At 48.4% G+C, this 18,453-nt stretch overlaps 1 protein-coding gene across 5 annotated transcripts in view; it reads left to right on the top strand.

The window, feature by feature from the left end:
• The first annotated feature begins 3,003 nt into the window (after positions 1–3,003).
• RMDN3 (regulator of microtubule dynamics 3) overlaps positions 3,004–18,453 on the top strand; it is a 30,732-nt gene continuing 15,282 nt past the window's right edge. For 4 of the 5 annotated variants that reach the window (XR_013956987.1, XM_080619043.1, XM_080619044.1 and 1 more), the window contains exons 1-6: positions 3,004–3,218; positions 5,859–6,054; positions 6,987–7,133; positions 12,463–12,730; positions 14,790–14,892; positions 16,194–16,254. Coding sequence is in view for 4 of the 5 variants with exons in the window: in XM_080619043.1 (XP_080475169.1) it covers positions 3,038–3,218; positions 5,859–6,054; positions 6,987–7,133; positions 12,463–12,730; positions 14,790–14,892; positions 16,194–16,254 (956 nt within the window). In the remaining variant the exon portion in view is untranslated. The remainder of the gene's footprint in view (positions 3,219–5,858; positions 6,055–6,986; positions 7,134–12,462; positions 12,731–14,789; positions 14,893–16,193; positions 16,255–18,453) is intronic. The other variant, XM_080619046.1, reaches the window with a different exon arrangement.

The following is an 18,453-nucleotide window of genomic DNA, read 5'->3' as shown; positions in this document are numbered from 1 at the left end:
GCTGAGACTGGGGCAGGAAGAGGTGCTTCCTCTGTAGGTGCTGAGGGAGTAATTCACCCCTCAGAATCCACCCTTGCAGCTTGAAAAGTGTCTATAAATCAAATCATGTTGCCATCAATAGCAAATAATAGTCCTGGAGCCTCCAAACGTGAGCAGGAGCCTCGCCGAGCAGCTCACCAGAAGCTATGAACAAGCCAGAATCAGGGGCTAATTTTGCTGTTAACGGTCAGAAGTAAATGATCGCAAGAGAAAGCAGGAGAAGGATGTTCCCGGGTGGAACAGGCTCTTCCCATGGCACCAGGGCCAGGCTCTCTGTGCTCCCCAGTTACTGATTAACTCCATCAGGGAGCAAATGGACATTTTGGCTCCTGGGCTAAAGGAGACACTCGGACAAAGCCAAACCTCACTCACCACTGCTATTAATGTTGTTATGAACTTGTTTGTTGGGTTTGGTGTGATGAAGGAAACAACCAACCCAGGCTGATGGCATCAACTTCCTCAAACGTGCCCCAGATATCCCACATATTCATTATGAGCTGAGAGGGATACCTTGTGCCATGGGTTAAACATTGGCTCATTTGGATCATTTCCATCCTAAGGAGGGTTTTCCCCAATCCCTGCTGCCAGAACAGCCCAAATATTTACTCTCAGCTCGTTTTCCAGTGTAAACCCAGGTTTGGCTTCTGGTGCAACCACTGAACACGATGTTGACTGGTCCTTGTGCAGGAAACGCCACCTCCTGTGCAGTTCACCTGGGTTGTGATGGATTTCAACATGATCCCAACATCCACAACCCCTTTGGATCCCCCCTGGGCAGCCTCATTGCGAATCCCAGCGCTGCAGAAGAGGACATGGATACAGCATCCAGAGCCTTCGCTCTGTCCATAAATGGCACTCACTAATGGGCAGTGTGCCCAGCTCCTGCTCCTTCTTGGGAAGGGGGGAAATGAAAGTGAAGATGGAAGCAGAAGCTGCCACAGAACTTCAGTATTGAATTTCCCGGTGAGATTCCAGGATCTGGGAGGCAGCCGGAGCCCTGCGGCGGTGTGCGAATGAGCTGTAAAGCACAGAGCAGAGCATCCCCGTGGTACCATCCATCATTCCAAAGCGAGTTACTGCCCTTCAGCGCTGGCTCCGATCAGGCTGCAGCCGGAAACAGGGACCAGGAGAGCTGCTGCTTGGGATCTCTGCCAGTAACTGGGATAGAAGAAAGCAAAAGGTTATTTGGCTCTGCAGAAATCACCACCCTGGTTCCAGCCTTATGAGAGGCAAGTGGGGTTTGAAGCGCTTCATTCTTCCTCTGACACATTTTGGGGCAAAACATCATCAAATATCATGGGAACATCAAACTCAGTGGGGGTTTCTGCTCCTTCTACCCCCCCAGCATGTGGCTCTTTTCTGCTGGTATAAACTTGTTAAAGAGAAAGAGAAAAACTCCTGGTTTTCCCCAAAATTATTCCTCTGCAAAAGCTCATTCTGATGAGTTTCATTAGAGCGTGACAGGGAGCAACAGCTCGGCTGCGGCACTGGCTGTCAGATACCATCTTTAATATCTGCAGGAGCAGGATGCTGCCGGGCTGTGCACCCCAGCCATGAGCAGAAGTACAGCTTGTGGCTCCTCCACATCCCATCAGGGGTCTCTCACTGCCCCTGCGCCCCTGTGGCTGCCACTTGTCACTTGGAATGGGTGGGCACAGGTCATAAAGCAAAGGCAGGCAAGGAGCCAGCAGCAGTTGAGGTGTTTCTCCTGGTACCAGCAGAACTAAAGCCCAACACCCCATGGTTTCAGCACCAGGCACAACCGCAGTGCAGTGACAGCCGTGTTGGCGTGCTGAGGCTGTAGCTGCTCTGTGTGTGGGGGGTGCTGCTGTTGTGGTTATTGAGGCTGTGGTGCGGTGCTGGGGGTTGTGTTGCTGGGGAGGGTGTGTGAATAGGGGAGCAGACGCAAGTGGAGGTGTAGGTTCAGGGGAGCCATAAGTTCAGGTGCAGGTGTAAGTGAAGGTTTAGGTGCAGCTGTAGTTGTACAGAGAAGCACAGACAGGTGTAGAAGCAGATACAGCTGCAGGTATAGGTGCACGTGCAGCTGTAGGTATAGGTGCACATGCAGGTACAGGTGCAGATGCAGTACAGATTCAGCTGTGGGTGCAGGTGTAGGTATGGGTTCAGCTGCAGGTGTAGGTATTGCTGTAGGGATAGGTGAAGGTGGAGCTGTAGATGCTTGTACAGGTACAGTTGCAGAAGCAGGTGGTGCTGTAGCTGTAGGTTCAGGCCCCACTGTAGGGTACCTAGAGGTACTGATGTAGATGTAGATGTACAGCTACTGTTGTAGTTGCAGATGCACCGGTACTGTTGGAGCTGCAGATGTACTGGTACTGCTGTAGTTGCAGATGTACCAGTACTGTTGTAATTGTAGATGTACAGGTACCGTTGTAGTTGCAGATGTACCGGTACTGTTGTAGCTGCAGATGTACCGGTACCGTTGTAGCTGTAGCTGTACCGGTACTGTTGTAGCTGTAGTTGTACAGGTACTGTTGTAGTTGCAGATGTACCGATACCGTTGTAGCTGTACCGGTACTGTTGTAGCTGTAGATGTGCAGGTACCGTTGTAGCTGTAGCTGTACCAGTACTGTTGTAGCTGTAGTTGAACAGGTACTGTTGTAGCTGTAGTTGTACAGATACTGTTGTAGTTGCAGATGTACCGGTATTGTTGTAGCTGTAGATGTACAGGTACCGTTGGAGCTGCAGATGTACCGGTACTGTTGTACTTGGAGATGAACCGGTACTGCTGTAGCTGCAGATGTACCGGTACTGTTCTGCCTATAGATGTACCGGTACTGCTGTAGCTGCAGTTGTAGCTATAGGTGCAACCATAGGTACCGCTGTTGTTGCTGCACGTAAAGCGCAGCTACCACGGGGGCGGCCACGTGACGCCGCACAGGCCCCGCCCCGGCGCTGGGTGATGACGCCGCTGCACTGCATAGGGCGGCTCTGTGGTGACGCTGCCGCAGCGCGCCGGCAGAGTGAGGGCAGGGCGGCCATGGCGCAGCCGGCTCCCGCTCCCGGTACCGGTCGTGTGGCGCTGGCGGTGGCGCTGGCGCTGGGCGCGGCGGGCGCCGGGCTGGGGCTGCTCTGCGTGCTGCGGCCATGGCGGCGGCGGGCCTGGCGCCGGAGCAGCGACCACGAGGAGCCGGCGATGGCGACCGGGCAGCGGAGCCACGGTAGGAGAGCGCCGCGGGGGGAGACGGGGCTGCCGGCTACCGCTGGGCCCGGGGGTGGGCTCCGTGCGGGGCCTGCTGCGGTAAGCGCGGCTCCTGCTGCTGCCTTGCGCCGGGCTGCGGCGGGGAGAAGGCTCAGGGGGAATCTTATCACTGCCTCCAGCTGCCTGAGAGGAGGATGGAGCCAGGAGGGGCTGGGCTCTGCTCCCAAGGAACAAGGGATGGGACAAGAGGAACCGGCCTCAAGCTGCACCAGGGCAGGTTTAGATGGAGCTGAGGAACAATTCCTGCCCCAGAGGGTGCTCAGGCATTGGAACAGGCTGTCCAGGGCAGGGCTGCAGGCACCGTCCCTGCAAGTGTTCACACCCCGTGGAGATGAGGCCTCAGTGCCATGGGTTAGGGGTGGCCTTGGCAGTGCTGGATGAGCTTGAAGGGCTTTGCCAACCCGGTTGATTCTAGGATTCACAAGAGCTGCTCTAAGGCTTTAACTCCCCTCACCCACTGTGAGGTTTGGAACTGCGTAAAGCTGCCCCAGGAACCACAATGGATTTATTTACCTGCAGGAGCAGGACTTGGGGCTGGCTCTGCTCAAGCGACTGCTCAGGCTCTGAACTGAGGCCGGTGGCACCAGCACTGGGCAGGAACAGAGAAGCTGTGGCTGCCCCATCCCTGGCAGTGTTCAAGGCCAGGTTGGACACAGGGGCTTGGAGCAAGCTGCTCCAGTGGAAGGTGTCCCTGCCTGTGGCAGGGGTTGGGACTGGATGGGCTTAAAGTCCCTTCCAACCCAAACCATTCTATGAGGCACAAGCATCAGGTATTCCCCTTTAACAATGTGTATAGTGCGGTGGGGTGGATTTAAAAATTACTTTACTTTTAGGAAGAACTTCTACTTGAAAATCCTCACTGGAGAGTGTCTGAAGGTTTGTCTTTGCTACTGTGTTAGGGCAGGAGTAGTTTGCGCACAATGTTTTAACCTGTGATCTTGCACAACCAGCTTTTAGATACTCATCCTTTAATGTTTTCCTGCTACAACACATGTAGGGTGAACCACACAGGAGAGCAGATAGACTCGTACAGCTTCGATAGGCTGGTAACTGTGGCCACAGTGAACATCTGGCCCTGGCTGTTGACCACACTTCTTAGAAGGAATCAGTTTGTGCAGTTGAGCTTCACCTGAACCAGCAGCTCCTCAGCAGAACCAGGAGGATGGGAGAATTAATTGGGCTCTGCTGATGGGAGAACAGGAGCAGAAACAACTCTTGCCCGTGCAGGGTGGGTGGTGGGGAGAGGTTCTGTGCAGCCCCTTCGTGAGAAAGCTGCAACAGAAGTGTCCTGAGATGGGGAAGAAAGAACAGGAGAAAGGTTAGAACCTCGTAAGGTTAGCTTAAGAGAATCTGGGGATTTATCTCTGAGGTTAGATGCGTTAACACAGGGTATTCTGGAGGATCAACCCTTTATGTCTGCAGATCTGGCTGCTCTTTGAGAGGGATTCTCTTTTTTCTTGCTATTGCTATAACAAGAGTGTTCCTTCTTAAACAATTGACTTATCTGGTAGTATCTGAAGGAGGCCTATAAGGATGCTGGGGAGGGATTCTTCATCAGGGACTGTAGTGACAGGACAAGGGGTAACGGGTTCAAACTTAAATAGGGGAAGTTTAGGTTGGATCTAAGGAAGAAATTCTTTAATGTGAGGGTGGTGAGGCACTGGAATGGGTTGCCCAGGGAGGTTGTGAATGTTCAAGGCCGGGTTGGACAGAGCCTTGGGTGCCATGGTTTAGTGTGAGGTGTCCTTGCTCATGGCAGGGGGGGTGGAACTGGATGACCTCAAGCTCCTTTCCAACCCAAACTATTCTATGATTCTATGTTTACGTATAATATTGATGAGCTTTCGAGAAAACATTTAAAATCCCCAGATATGAATCCGTTCTTACGGGCTGGTTGCGCACACTCTGCAAGAAGGTTTAAGGATCAGGCAGGCTGGTGAGGTTTCCAGGCACTCAAAAGCAGGCAATGCCATATTTTAATGGCTAAACTCCTCTCTGAAGTGTGATGTCTCCTCTTTGGGTTCCTGTAGGGCTTTTCCTTGAATAAGATAGAGTTCTTTGGTTTAAGAGTAAGGGTTTTTTTGGCTCAAGTTAGCTTCCATTCTCCTTATCCATTGTCCCAGTTACCTGGCCGGCTGGCTGCTTCCTGACTTGTGGCCTCCTGAATTTATTGTGGTTCAGCACAGTGTGGTTTTTCAGTGTGATGTTAGGACAGCGGTGTGGAGAATAGGGATTAAGGGAGGAATTTTCAGGAAGGACTTAAAATAAAGCAACCCAAAGTAGTTTCTCCATCTGCACACTCTCTGTGATGGTCACTGGATTTTGATGGAAGTTTTACAAGGGGATTTTTGTGGAAGTGTAGTTACAAGAGCTTTGTTCACCCCTAGTTGCTATTGCAGATCTCTTCAGTTGTGAATAGAGGCTGGTGTCAGGGAAGGGAGCTGCAAAACAATTGAAGAACCCAAAAGGTCAGGTCAGGCAGCAATGCTTGAAATTGAGCCTCATCCTCCACCTCCTGAGGACAAAATGTGCTAACATTTCCCATGTGAAATCCCTTCCCTTTCTCCTCTGCTGAGCTTCTCCTCCTGTTCCCTTTCAGTAATGGCCAGAGTGCTGGCTCCTGTGGAGGGAGGCGATGGTGCTGTATACAGACCTTTTCCAATCCACGATGAGCTGGTGGATGTGTTGGAGCAGCTTGACTTCTTGGTGAGGAACCTTTCAGAGCTGAGGAAAGAAGTGCAGGAGCTACGGAACAGCCTGCAGAACCTAGCTGCAGAAATTGTCTGTGAAGTCAGGTATGGACCCTGCCTCTTGCTGACTTCCTCTGTTCGTGCACAGATTTACTCCATAGCATGGCAGAACAGCCGTGAGTATGTTAACTCTAAATCCTAAAAGTGGAGAAAGGTTCTTTCTGGTTTCCACTGGGATGATATCTTGACATCCAGTGAGATTAATGGAAAAAACCTGTGTATTCAGTCATGGTTGGCTTTTTTCTTATAGAATATCAAGTAGTGACACTGGCTTCTTGCTCTGAACTGGGAAGGTTACTTTTGTGAATGTTTGCTTCTTGCTATATTACTGTCTTCTCTCTGCTGCCAACTGTAGTAACTGTTGATATAGAATAAAAGGTGCTGTGTTCTGCAGGGTGTTTGTCTGTTCACTGGTGAAATCAGAGGAGTGGGTGTGATATAGAATCACAAAGTGGTTCCAACCCCTGCCACGGGCAGGGACCCCTTCCACTGGAGCAGCTTGCTCCAAGACCCTGTGTCCAACTTGGCCTTGAACACTGCCAGGGATGGGGCAGCCACAGCTTCTCTGGGCACCCTGGGCCAGCGCCTCAGCACCCTCACAGGGAAGAGCTTCTGCCTAAGAGCTCATCTCAGTCTCCCCTCTGGCAGGTTAAAGCCATTCCCCTTGGCCTGTCCCTACAGGCCCTTGTCCAAAGCCCCTCTCCAGGTTTCCTGTCGCCACTTTAGGTATCACTCTATATGTGGATGGCACATGTGGATTGTGTCTGGACCAAGGCTGTGCTCAGTCTGTGCTCACTGTAGAATATGACTCTTGCTGTGTGGTTGCAGGATGTTTGTGGAAGCAGGAGTAAGTCACCTTGTGGATTCTTTGGATATAAAGTGAATTGAATAGAATCTGCTGAAGAGGAGAAGGAAGTGAACCAGCAGTCATGTCACTGTCTAATGATCGTTTGTTTCTCTTTCTGCCTTCCTCTTAGGTCCCACCTAGAAGAAACCCAGAAGGTTTCTCGCCGGAGGCGCTTTCCCTTTCCCAGAGAAAGAAGCGATTCCACGTGCTCCAGTTCCATTTATTTCACAGCCAGCTCAGGAGCAGCCAACACGGACGATGGGGAAAGTGAAGGAGGGTAAGCACAGCACCAGGGCAGGAGCGGCTCTCACAGACTTGGGTGCCCAGTTACATCTGTGCAGTTTCTAACATAAAGGAAGGGATCTTTTTCCTCACTAAATGTTTGTCATCCTGGGTTTATTTGCTTTTATTGCAGTAACTCTACTACTGCCAGGGCCAGATTGAGAGAAGTGCAACAAGCCTGACTGAGAGAAAGAGGGGAAGGAAAAAAAAAAAACAATCAAACATAGGTTTTGAGGCTTTTTCTTAAGCAATAATTTGATTAGGGAGCCTTTTAGAAAGAAAGGAAGTAGAAGTCCAGCCTGGGGCTTGAGTGAGAGTTTAGAAATAACATTTCCAGGCAATAATATATCTTGGAGTGTCTGAAAAACTTGAAATTGTTAAAAATCTATTCCAGTTAAATAATATCTTCAGCCTGGAGAAGGCTCCTTAAGGGGAGACCTGCAGAGCAGCTCCAGTGCCTAAAGGGGCTGCAGGAAACCTGGAGAGGGGCTTTGGGCAAGGGCCTGTAGGGACAGGCCAAGGGAATGGCTTTAACCTGCCAGAGAGGAGACTGAGATGAGCTCTTAGGCAGAAGCTCTTCCCTGTGAGGGTGCTGAGGCGCTGGCCCAGGGTGCCCAGAGAAGCTGTGGCTGCCCCATCCCTGGCAGTGTTCAAGGCCAGGTTGGACACAGGGGCTTGGAGCAAGCTGCTCCAGTGGAAGGGGTCCCTGCCCGTGGCAGGGGTTGGAGCTGGAGGAGCTTTAAGGTCCCTTCCAACCCAAACCACTCTGGGATTCTATGTGAATGTCTTCAGCTAGGGTACTTATGTATTCTTCTTGGTGTGTCACACTTACTTCACTGGTGTGTTGCTGAAGTTCTTGTAGTTTAATAAGAGATGAAGAGTACTGTGCAGTTTAAGAACATCGGTAAAAATCACAGTATAGATGAAATTGTTGTCATAGTAGATAGATATTGGGGTCTGTTGCATAAAGAGATGTGAATGCTGCCTTTCAGCTGAAGCACTGCTGTGTATTCATCAGATGGATTCTAGAGCTTCTGAGGTGTGTGAGTACTCTACTTGTTCATGGCCATGTCCATTTTCCCAGGGGAGTTGAAATGAATGTGATGTAAAGAGTGAAGTTAATTACAGCACAGGGCAAGGCAGGCAGGATTTGGGCCTGCTGTGCTGTCTGTTAGCAGCTGAGTGACCAGTGAGCTGGAGCAGGCTGGCACTTGGCAGCAGGGGTTTTTCAGTGGGGACAAAGCAGCCCTTGCTGCAGCAGCCTCTGGAACAGAGCACGCTTACTGCAGGAGAGCAGGCATTGTGACTGCCAGAACCCACGTCACTTTGGTATTTTATCTCTAGTAACTGGAATTGGTGAAGCAGGAAAGAGCTGCTGTGAGCTCATTCAGCTCTAGAAAGGCTTCATTCATCTGGAGTGGGTGTTACACGAAAACAGATTTAGGGAACAAGTGATTCATGGTGGTGTAATAGGTAACGGGGCTGCATAACATCTTACAACGATGGAGCTGGATCTGAAGACAGGACTTTGCTGTGTAGGTAATAACAGATGCATTGAGTCATTGGGGTGCCAGTGTACTTTGTACAGGTTGTTGAAAAGGTTGGACTTTGCCAGCAGCTACCAGCCTGTGGTGGTGTCTGATCATGAGAAAGTTTTAAATCGTGATAGGGGCCAACAGCAAGTCAGAGGTTCAGAGTTTAATGACCAAGGTGGAGAATTAGTGGATAAGCAGCTATCATATGATTAAAAAAACCCAAATTGAATAGTATATCATTTCTTGCTCTGGCATTTGTCTTATACAAATAGGTTTAATATTAGTCTGCTTGGGCCCAGCTGCCTTTCTTGTGCAATATTGTCTTTTAGAGATGTAAATACTGACATTTTCTAGTGGAAAATCAAGGTGGGAAATGTAAATTTTGGAATTAGCAGCCTCTGGGAAGAAGAATGAGACCATTCCCAAGAGCTAAATTCCAGCTGTGTATTCATTTCTGGCAATCCTGTTCCTTTAATGCAATTTAGAAAGAGGAGCTCGGGTTTCAGCTTTACTTTGTAAACCACACAGGCACAAGCATCTTCTCTGTTTCATATACAAGTCACAGGAATCATCTTGAGCTTTCAGGAGCCCAGAGGTCTTGGATGCTCAATTCCCCACCTTGCTCTAGCACCACGTTGGCCTTTTGAGCCTCTTTGCCTCCTCTTCCCATGGACATTTTGTTGCGGGTAGTAGGTTTAGTTTTCATCAGGATGAGTGCTCACCGGAGGCCTCCACTTACTAAAGCATTGAGAACTTTCGATCATCATAAACACAGGAAAACAGGCTGCTAACATCTAAATCCCTCAATCTTTCTGAAAACTCTGTAATTATGAGGTTACGTACAGCATTACTTGCTTTTTAAACTGGCAGCATCTTGTCTGAGCTGTCCTGGAGAAAACAAACTTAGATGGTGGAGGAAAAAGCCTATAGGAGCCACGTGTTGCTACCTGGTTTCAAGACCATGTTGTGCGTCAGGAGCCTTCAATGTGGAAAGTGTTTTCTAGCTGGAGCACTGGAATCTTTGCAGCTGCCAGTCAAATGCAGTGAGACAGTGTCACAACTGTGCTGCATGGTTGGTTAGGATGGGACATAAGAGTCTGAGGAGTTTAAGTATCAAAATGAAGTGGTCCAGAGAACTAATAATATCATCTTAAGAAAATACCAAGAAGTGAGGTTTTTAATCCGAAATGGAGCTGTGCCGGTGTCACCTACCACCATGCTGCTGCATTATCCGTGGGTTTAGTGCTGCCTACACAATCTGCAGCCTGGCACTTGATTTCCTGGCTTCACAGGGGTAAGCCTGACTTTTCCTTTGTTTCTTGTCTTAAAATGTTTCAGTACAAAGTATGTGGTTTGAGTTTATGGGTGAGGGTTGGAGACTGTGGGGAGTGAGGGTGTTCGTTTATCCTCTGCCAGAGAGGGAGATGCTTGATCATTATTGATGGTTCTCAGAAAGCTGAAGCTTTGATAGCCAAATGTGTCTTGTTATCTGTGTGTGGCCAAACTACTGTAACTGCTTTCTTCAGATAGCCACTTGGGTCACATATCTTTGTCTCCAGGCAAAGGCAGCTTCTTGCCCAGAGCATTAGGCTCTCCCTTTGAGGAGAAATTCAGCTTGGACAAAAGGGAGAGCAGCTTTTGGTCCTTTATATATATATATGTTTATACATATATGTATGTATATCATATATTATATTATTATAATATATATAATTATATGTTATTATAATTATCTATAATATATTATATATAAAATAGATACAATATATATAATATATAAATATATGTATATATATTTGTATATATTATAAATCTTAACTATTTATATCTATGTTTTTATACATATGTGTATATCCTACATTACTCACAATCCAAACAGAACTGTGCAAAGGTGTTAGTAAGTGAAACTCAGTACCTATTTCTATTAATCAGTCTAGTTTCCCTCTCTGGAAAGAAAGTGAGGTTAGTAACCAAATGCCCCCAGACTTTGAATTCTAGCAGGACTTGTGAAATTGGCTTGGGCACAGTTTAGTTGGGTAACAATTGCAGACATCCCCGGGAGTTAATCATTGATTGGATTTGAAGTAGCCTGCTTCAGGAGGAGAGCTTCCTATGCAGATAAACCAAGAAAATACCAATATAAAAGTGCACTTTCTTAAACTGATGGCTGACTTGTGCTTATTCTTTAGTTAAAAGCTTGCAGATAAATGTGAGTGGGACAGATAGAGAGTCTCCTTTAAAAAGAAACTAGTTCTGTAAGTAGACAGCCTGCGGCAGTGGTATCAGTCATATATAATGGTGGTTTAAATTTCCAGCTTATGTGCCATTATGATTTTGGGGAGCTTAATTTTAGCCACTTTGAGAAGCTTTGATCTTAGCTTTATCCTGCTTCCTTTGCCTCATTGAGCAGCTTATCATTGCCTGGGGTTCTGTACATGTGGTGTCTTTTTGTGGCTTGTCTGCTCTCTCTTTCCTGGATTTCTTGCTCATGGGAAATAGTTTTGCTCACTCTCCTACGATTTGCACCTCTTCATGTCAGCGTGAACAAGCTGTTTCATATTGAGCATTCAGACAAGATGATGAAGGTACCAGATCCTGCCAGAACAGCTATTGTGTCTGAAATTCCCTCAAACAGGCTGAAAACATGAGGTTATGTTTTCCACATGGATGAATGTGTTGGATTTTCAGTTGAAATTCTTTTTTATAATCCACACACTGAACTGAATTCTCCTGGCTCTGTTCTTAGTTGGTTTAAGTGTTTTACATTGAGGTTAGAAGGCCTAAGAGAAGCTGTTATGGTGTGCATGTGAGATGTGGGTGCTTGTTCTGCTTAACTTCTTGGGTCTACCCTCTTCATTTTGTTGAGGTTTTATATATTACATGAGAAGCAGTGATTGGTTGTTATTTGTGACACTGGACTGTAAAGTGTTCTCCAGGATGAACTACAGGTTGGGCAGAAAAGAGATTCAGAGCAGCCCTGCAGAGAAGGACTTGGGGGTGTTGGTCGATGAGAAAATGAACATGAGCCGGCTGCAGTGTGCGCTCGCAGCCCAGAAAGCAACCGTATCCTGGGCTGCAGCAAGAGGAGTGTGACCAGCAGGTCGAAGGAGGTGATCCTGCCCCTCTGCTCTGCTCTCGTGAGACCTCACTTGGAGCATTGTGTGCAGTTCTGGGGTCCTCAACATCAAAAGGACATGGAACTGTTGGAACAAGTCCAGAGGAGGCCACGAGGATGATCAGGGGACTGGAGCACCTCCTGTATGAAGACAGGCTGAGAAAGTTGGGGCTGTTCAGCCTGGAGAAGAGAAGGCTGCGTGGAGACCTCAGAGCAGCCTTCCAGTATCTGAAAGGGGCCTATAAGGATGCTGGGGAGGGACTCTTCATCAGGGACTGTAGTGACAGGACAAGGGGTAACGGGTTCAAACTGAAACAGGGGAAGTTTAGATTGGAGATAAGGAAGAAATTCTTTACTGTGAGGGTGGTGAGGCACTGGAATGGGTTGCCCAGGGAGGTTGTGAATGCTCCATCCTTGGCAATGTTCAAGGCCAGGTTGGATGAGGCCTTGGGTGACATGGTTTAGTGTGAGGTGTCCCTGCCCATGGCAGGGGGGTTGGAACTGAATGATCTTAAGGTTCTTTCCAACCCGAACTATTCCATGATTCTATAACTAAGGTAATCCTCTTCCTCAATTAGGAAAAGTTGGTTTTCCCATCCCAGGTGTGTAAGCCTGTCACAGGCTGCAGAACATCTCCTCAAGCTGATTCTACACTGTGGTGTTTTATCCCAAAGGTACAGCACAGCCAACGCCGAGTCCGATTATGACCGGGAGTCTGAGAAAGACAGCGAGGAAGGGGAAGATGAAGTGAGCTGTGAAACAGTGAGAACTGCACGACGGGATTCCCTGGATCTTGTCAACGAGGATGAAACCCATTTAGTCCTGGATTCCTTACTGGAGGAAGGGCTGGAGCAGCTCCTGCAGCAGGCTGACCGCTTGCACAGCGGAGATGAGCAGGAGAAGAGAGAGGGGTTCCAGCTGCTGCTCAACAATAAGCTGGCGGTAAGGGTTGCCTTTTGTATTCTGAGCAGTGATTTCAGCTGAATAGCTGAAGAGGAAGAGGAAATTGTATTTCTCAGCAGGATCCAGGTCCTGCCCAGCAACTGGGCCAGCTTCCAGTGGCCCCCTCCTCAGGAGCAACTGGGGAGTGGGCTGAGGGCCAGAATTGTTCAGGCTTCAGCAGCCAGTTCCCAGTCACTTTCTGTCTTGGAACTCTGTTTCTCATCACAGCATTGCTTTCCCTGAGTGAGCACAGTGCACATGTGTAAAACCATAGTGCTGGGTGCATACAGTGAGCAGATGTTTTGAGGACCTTTATCTTGTTGCATGTGCAGTGGCTCAATCTATGTTCAGGAAGCTTTTCCTTCCCAAGGACTGCCCAGGCATATGTGGTGGTTCATGAAATAAGTAAGTTGCATATGCAAGCAGATGGGTTAGGTGACACTTATGTGTATATTAGTTAATGAGATTAAAAGCCTGGGATGTGCCACCTTAAAGAATGGGTCTTCTTCTATCATGTAGGTGATGTACCTGGTCTTCTCTGTGAGGGTGCTGAGGTGCTGGCACAGGGTGCCCAGAGAAGCTGTGGCTGCCCCATCCCTGGCAGTGTTCAAGGCCAGGTTGGACACAGGGGCTTGGAGCAAGCTGCTCCAGTGGAAGGGGTCCCTGCCTGTGGCAGGGGTTGGAACTGGAAGATCTTAAGGTCCCTTCCAACACAAACCATTCTATGATTCTATGTGAATTGATCCCCTGGTTTGGTGAAAGCTGGTGCTGAGGTGTGGCAGCACAGCAAGGGCAGTGATGGTGCAGGTTGCTGCTTGTATCTCTGGCCACACACAGCGGCTGCAGTCAGCGTTGAATCGTGGCTGGCTGTGGCTGTTCATAGAATCACAGAAACAACCAGGTTGGAAAAGAGCTTTAAGCTCATAAGCTCATCCAGTCCAACCATTGCCCAGCAGTGCCAAGGCCACCCCTAACCCATGGCACTGAGGCCTCGTCTCCACGGTGTGTGAACACTTGCAGGGCCAGTGCCTGCAGCCCTGCCCTGGGCAGCCTGTGCCAATGCCTGAGCACCCTCTGGGGCAGGAATTGTTCCTCAGCTCCATCTAAACCTGCCCTGGTGCAGCTTGAGGCCGGTTCCTCTTGTCCCATCCCTTGTTCCTTGGGAGCAGAGCCCAGCCCCCTCCTGGCTCCATCCTCTCTATGAGCTCCAGCACCAGTGCAGGCATGTCCATGCCTGCTGCTGCTGCTCTGCCTGCCCTGGTTGGGGTTTACTGAAGTACTGCACAGCCAGCAAAGGGAACGTTTGTGTTACCAGCTTTCTAAAGAGCAAAACCTTTCAGCTTCTGTATTTTCGGGAGGAATAAAAGGAGAGAAATAACAAAGAACTTGATCAGTTCTTGTTTCAAGTAGGTTGGATTTTTTCCTTCCCACCAGGAAGCAATGACAGGCCTGTGGGCTTCTGAAGTTCTCCTGTGGGCTTCTTTCTGGTGATGCTCCCACTTTAGTTTATTTCCAGTATTGTCACAAAAGAAACCAGACTGTTGGTGGTCGTGTTTTCATTTTCAACCCATTTTTTTTTTAAGTAAGTTTGAATTTGTCTGAATATCCGTGCTTCAAATTTAGCAGAACACCTCCAGTGTTGTCCCAGGTGTCAGGACAGGATGGGGAACTGCTGGAGTGGGCACTGAAGCATGGGAGACATAAAGTTGGATTTGTGATATTTAATCAAGAGGTGAGCTTTAGGGTGATTTTTTTGCCAGGTGTGTTGAGGTTAGTGGAACTGCTGGAGATCTGACCTCAGTATAGCCTTTAAGTGGAGGGTTCCTTGCAAGAAGGCAGCAACAGTTAGACCTGTACCAGCAGTGTCGCATTGTGAGATTAACTATAAATGTGGCCACCCAGGTTGGTTTTTTGTGGTGCTGTTCTAGTTCTTGTAGACTTGGGGCCTTTTAAGGTGTCAAGAATCATCTGTGTGACTTCCAGTATATGCCTCCACTTGGTTTTTCTTGCTCAGTGGCAGAATGGATCTCTACCCGTAACGTTTATGCTTTTACTGCAGTATGCGGAGCAGAAGGACTTCCTCTGGCGCCTGGCCCGGGCACACAGTGATATGTGTGAACTCACAGACGACGCAGATGAGAAGAGATCCTACGCAGCTGATGGTGAGGAATTGTGTGCTTGAGGCAGAGGGAGGGGGATGCTCGAAGCTGACATGGTACCTCAGAGGTACAAACCCTGCACTTCCAAACAGTGTCCTGCACTTATTTTCCCTGTAACTGGTTTTTTAGGTTTGTTTCTCAAACCTTTTATCCATATCATAAAATCCCAGATTGGATTGTGTGGAAATGGACCTTAAAGCTCCTTCAGCTCCAACCCCTGCCACAGGCAAGGCCACCTTCCACTGGAGCAGCTTGCTCCAAGCCCCTGTGTCCAACCTGGCCTTGAACACTGCCAGGGATGGGGCAGCCACAGCTTCTCTGGGCACCCTGGGCCAGTGCCTCAGCACCCTCACAGGGAAGAGCTTCTGCCTAAGAGCTCATCTCAGTCTCCCCTCGGGCAGGTTAAAGCCATTCCCCTTGTCCTATCCCTACAGGCCCTTGCCCAAAGCCCCTCTCCAGGTTTCCTGTAGCCCCTTTAGGCACTGGAAGACTGTTATAAGGTCTTCCCGGAGCCTTCTCCAGGCTGTGGTATTAAGATAAATGAGTTTTTGCTGTAACACATTAAATTTTGCGTGGCAGGTAGAAAAAAGAAATGTAGTTTTAAATGTGTATTTTACTTAGAGGAATAAGTATAGTTTAGTTCCCTTGTTCTTCTTCACTCTTGGATGTGGTTTGTTTGCAAGATTGTAGGTAGGTCAGAATAAAACAAAATCATCATCCCTGTTACAATTTAGGTGTGCAACAAAAGATACTGTTCTAAGTAATTTCTGTCGTGTTATGCACATAGCTAAATATAGTTCTGTTACTATATCTAATAGAATTATTCTTTTCTGGAAATAGGTGTAGCCATTTAAAAGATGAAATTTTAAGTTTTATTTTGATAATAGTGCTTAGTTTTCAGCTTTTTGAGCCCAGGCTTGTTCTTGGAGGAGAAAGGGGCAAGTGGGGCATGTCCCAGATCTGAGGCTGTTAAATGCATCAGAACAAACCCCTGAAAGCTCTACTGAACTTCTCTTGCTGTGGTGTGGAAGGTGCCTTTGTTGTAGGTGACTGTGCTTCCAAAGGAGGTAAAACCATCTTGACAGGTCAGCACAGTTGGCTACTGCACTGTGAATTTGCATGACTGGTCTGAGTGGTCTTGGCTGTTCCCTAGCACTGCAAGAGGATGAAATTCTCTATGAGACGTTTTCAAGGCAGATGTATTATAGAATTAAGAAACATGACTTTGATGCCATTGTATTAGTGTACTCTGAGTGCCTCAGAGAAAGCAGCTGCATTTCTGACCTCTGACCACTTACTTGCAGGGAAAGAAGAGCTGGAAATCGCCTTACAGAAAGGGGACCAAAGTGCTGAGTGCCACCAGTGGTATGTAACTTCTTCCTGCTTGCTTTTAGGAACCACAGCATAAGGGCTTGGAGGTCGCTGTAAGCTGAGCTGCCATTAGTACATCAGTGGTACTTTCTGTAGAAAGCCATCTTGAATAGCTTTGGTTAACTGGAGTCAGGGCTGACAGACTGGTTTAGTTCTTATTACACTCATAGACTTTGCTTGTTCCAGTTCAATTCTGAATGTCTCTGAGACAACATGGCCAGTTCTTTGGTTACTCAGAGCAGATTGTATCAAGGCTTTTGTGAGGCTGCACCTAACAAGTTGATGTACTTCGATAGTGAAGGATGAACTTCCAGATGAGGCTTGGAGAAACAAGCTATTGACAGGATGAATTTGGGATTGATGCGTACAGTGAACTGCATGTGGTGTTTCCCATGCTAAATTTAGCAGGCTAAACTGTAGATTCTTCGGGCTCCTTCATGAAATCATAGAATCAAGACTGGTTTGGGTTGAAGGGACCTTAAAGCTCCTCCAGCTCCAACCCCTGCCACGGGCAGGGACCCCTTCCACTGAAGCAAAAGCCCCTGTGTCCAACCTGGCCTTGAACACTGCCAGGGATGGGGCAGCCACAGCTTCTCTGGGCACCCTGTGCCAGCACCTCAGCACCCTCACAGGGAAGAGCTTCTGCCTAAGAGCTCATCTCAGTCTCCCCTCTGGCAGGTTAAAGCCATTCCCCTTGGCCTGTCCCTACAGGCCCTTGTCCCAAGCCCCTCTCCAGGTTTCCTGCAGCCCCTTTAGGCACTGGAGCTGCTCTCAGGTCTCCCCTCAAGGAGCCTTCTCTTCTCCAGGCTGAACCAGCCCAGCTGTCTCAGCCTGGCTCCAGAGCAGAGCTGCTCCAGCCCTCACAGCGTCTCTGTGGCCTCCTCTGGACTCCCTCCAACAGCTCCATGTCCTTCCAGTAGCTGAAGCACATGTATTTTGAAAAGGTGAAGGGCAGTTTGGTTAGCAGCTTTCCTGGGAATCATGCAGCTTCCCTTTCCAAAGGTGGAAGGTGATGCTTTGCACAGCAGCCAGCTTTAGGTCTGTGCCTGTGTGGGATGCTGCAAGCACACCTTGGCACAGAAATATGAGGAACTCCACCAGCAGTGCTTCTGGTTGTGCAGACCCTGGGAAACTGCTCTCAGAGCAGCCTGTTCCATGCAGGGTGTGGATGGGTTGCCAAGGGATATGTTTCACACAGATAACTTGCAGAAAGCTGCTTCCTGGGTTGGAGAGTTTGCTATGATGGGGCTCTCCTTATTTCCTTCCATGAGCCTTGTTTTCTTTGGCTCCTTTTCAGCCCCCTGTAGAGCAATGTGTACAGCCCCCAAAACCAAGCTCGTAGCCAGCTGCACACAAAGTCTTGAGAGTTGCATATTAAATATGAATGAGGTTTTGCCTTTGTGTTCCTCCAGTATTTGTGGGTTAATTTGTTGGGGTTCATTCAGTTACTGCCATTTTGATAGTGCTCTGCTGCACAGAGATGCTTGCTTTTATGTCAAGAGATGCTTGCTTTTATGTCAAGAGATGCTTGCTTTTATGTCAAGAGATGCTTGCTTTATGTCAAGAGATGCTTGCTTTATGTCAAGAGATGCTTGCTTTATGTCAAGGGATGATGTATTTGCCTCAGTCAGCTAGGCCTGTGAGCGTGGGCTCAGTGCTGTGCCCATGTTCTGTATTCGTCTTCATTCTGGAGTAAGGAGGAACATCATTCTTATCAGACAGCCTTTTATAGTCTACTGAAGAGTGTCTGCTTGCCTGCACCGCTGTGTTCTGTGCGGGGATGCTTTTTGTCACTCAGTAGAGTACTCTGGCTTTGAGATGAACTGAGACAGCAGCAGATGGCTCTTTTTTTATAAAGATAGCTAATGTTTTTGGCATGATAAATGAAGAAATTATCTGCACTTCAGCCAAGCAGGGTGTTCCATGTTCGTGTAAATCCTGCTGGTGGTAAGGATCTCAGTCAGGAGGTAGGCAAGGGGGAGGAGGTACCTTCCTCATTCAGCAGCCTGAGTGAACAGGCTTGGGTTGCGACTCAGGTAGGGGCTGAAAGGATTCTTCTCCTTGCTTAAAAACACCCCAAAAGAGGGTTTGGAGAGGAGGGGTTCAGATATCTGTAGAGGTAAAGGAACATCCTTTTGTGGTGTTCAGGTGGACTCCTCAATGAACAGTGTTGATCAGCAGTTACTGTGAAGG

The sequence above is a fragment of the Psittacula echo genome (assembly GCF_963264785.1).
Source record: "Psittacula echo genome assembly, chromosome: 5".
Classification (NCBI taxonomy): domain Eukaryota; kingdom Metazoa; phylum Chordata; class Aves; order Psittaciformes; family Psittacidae; genus Psittacula; species Psittacula echo.
Note: the sequence above shows the minus strand (reverse complement) of the source record. Positions and strands in the feature narration are given on the sequence as shown.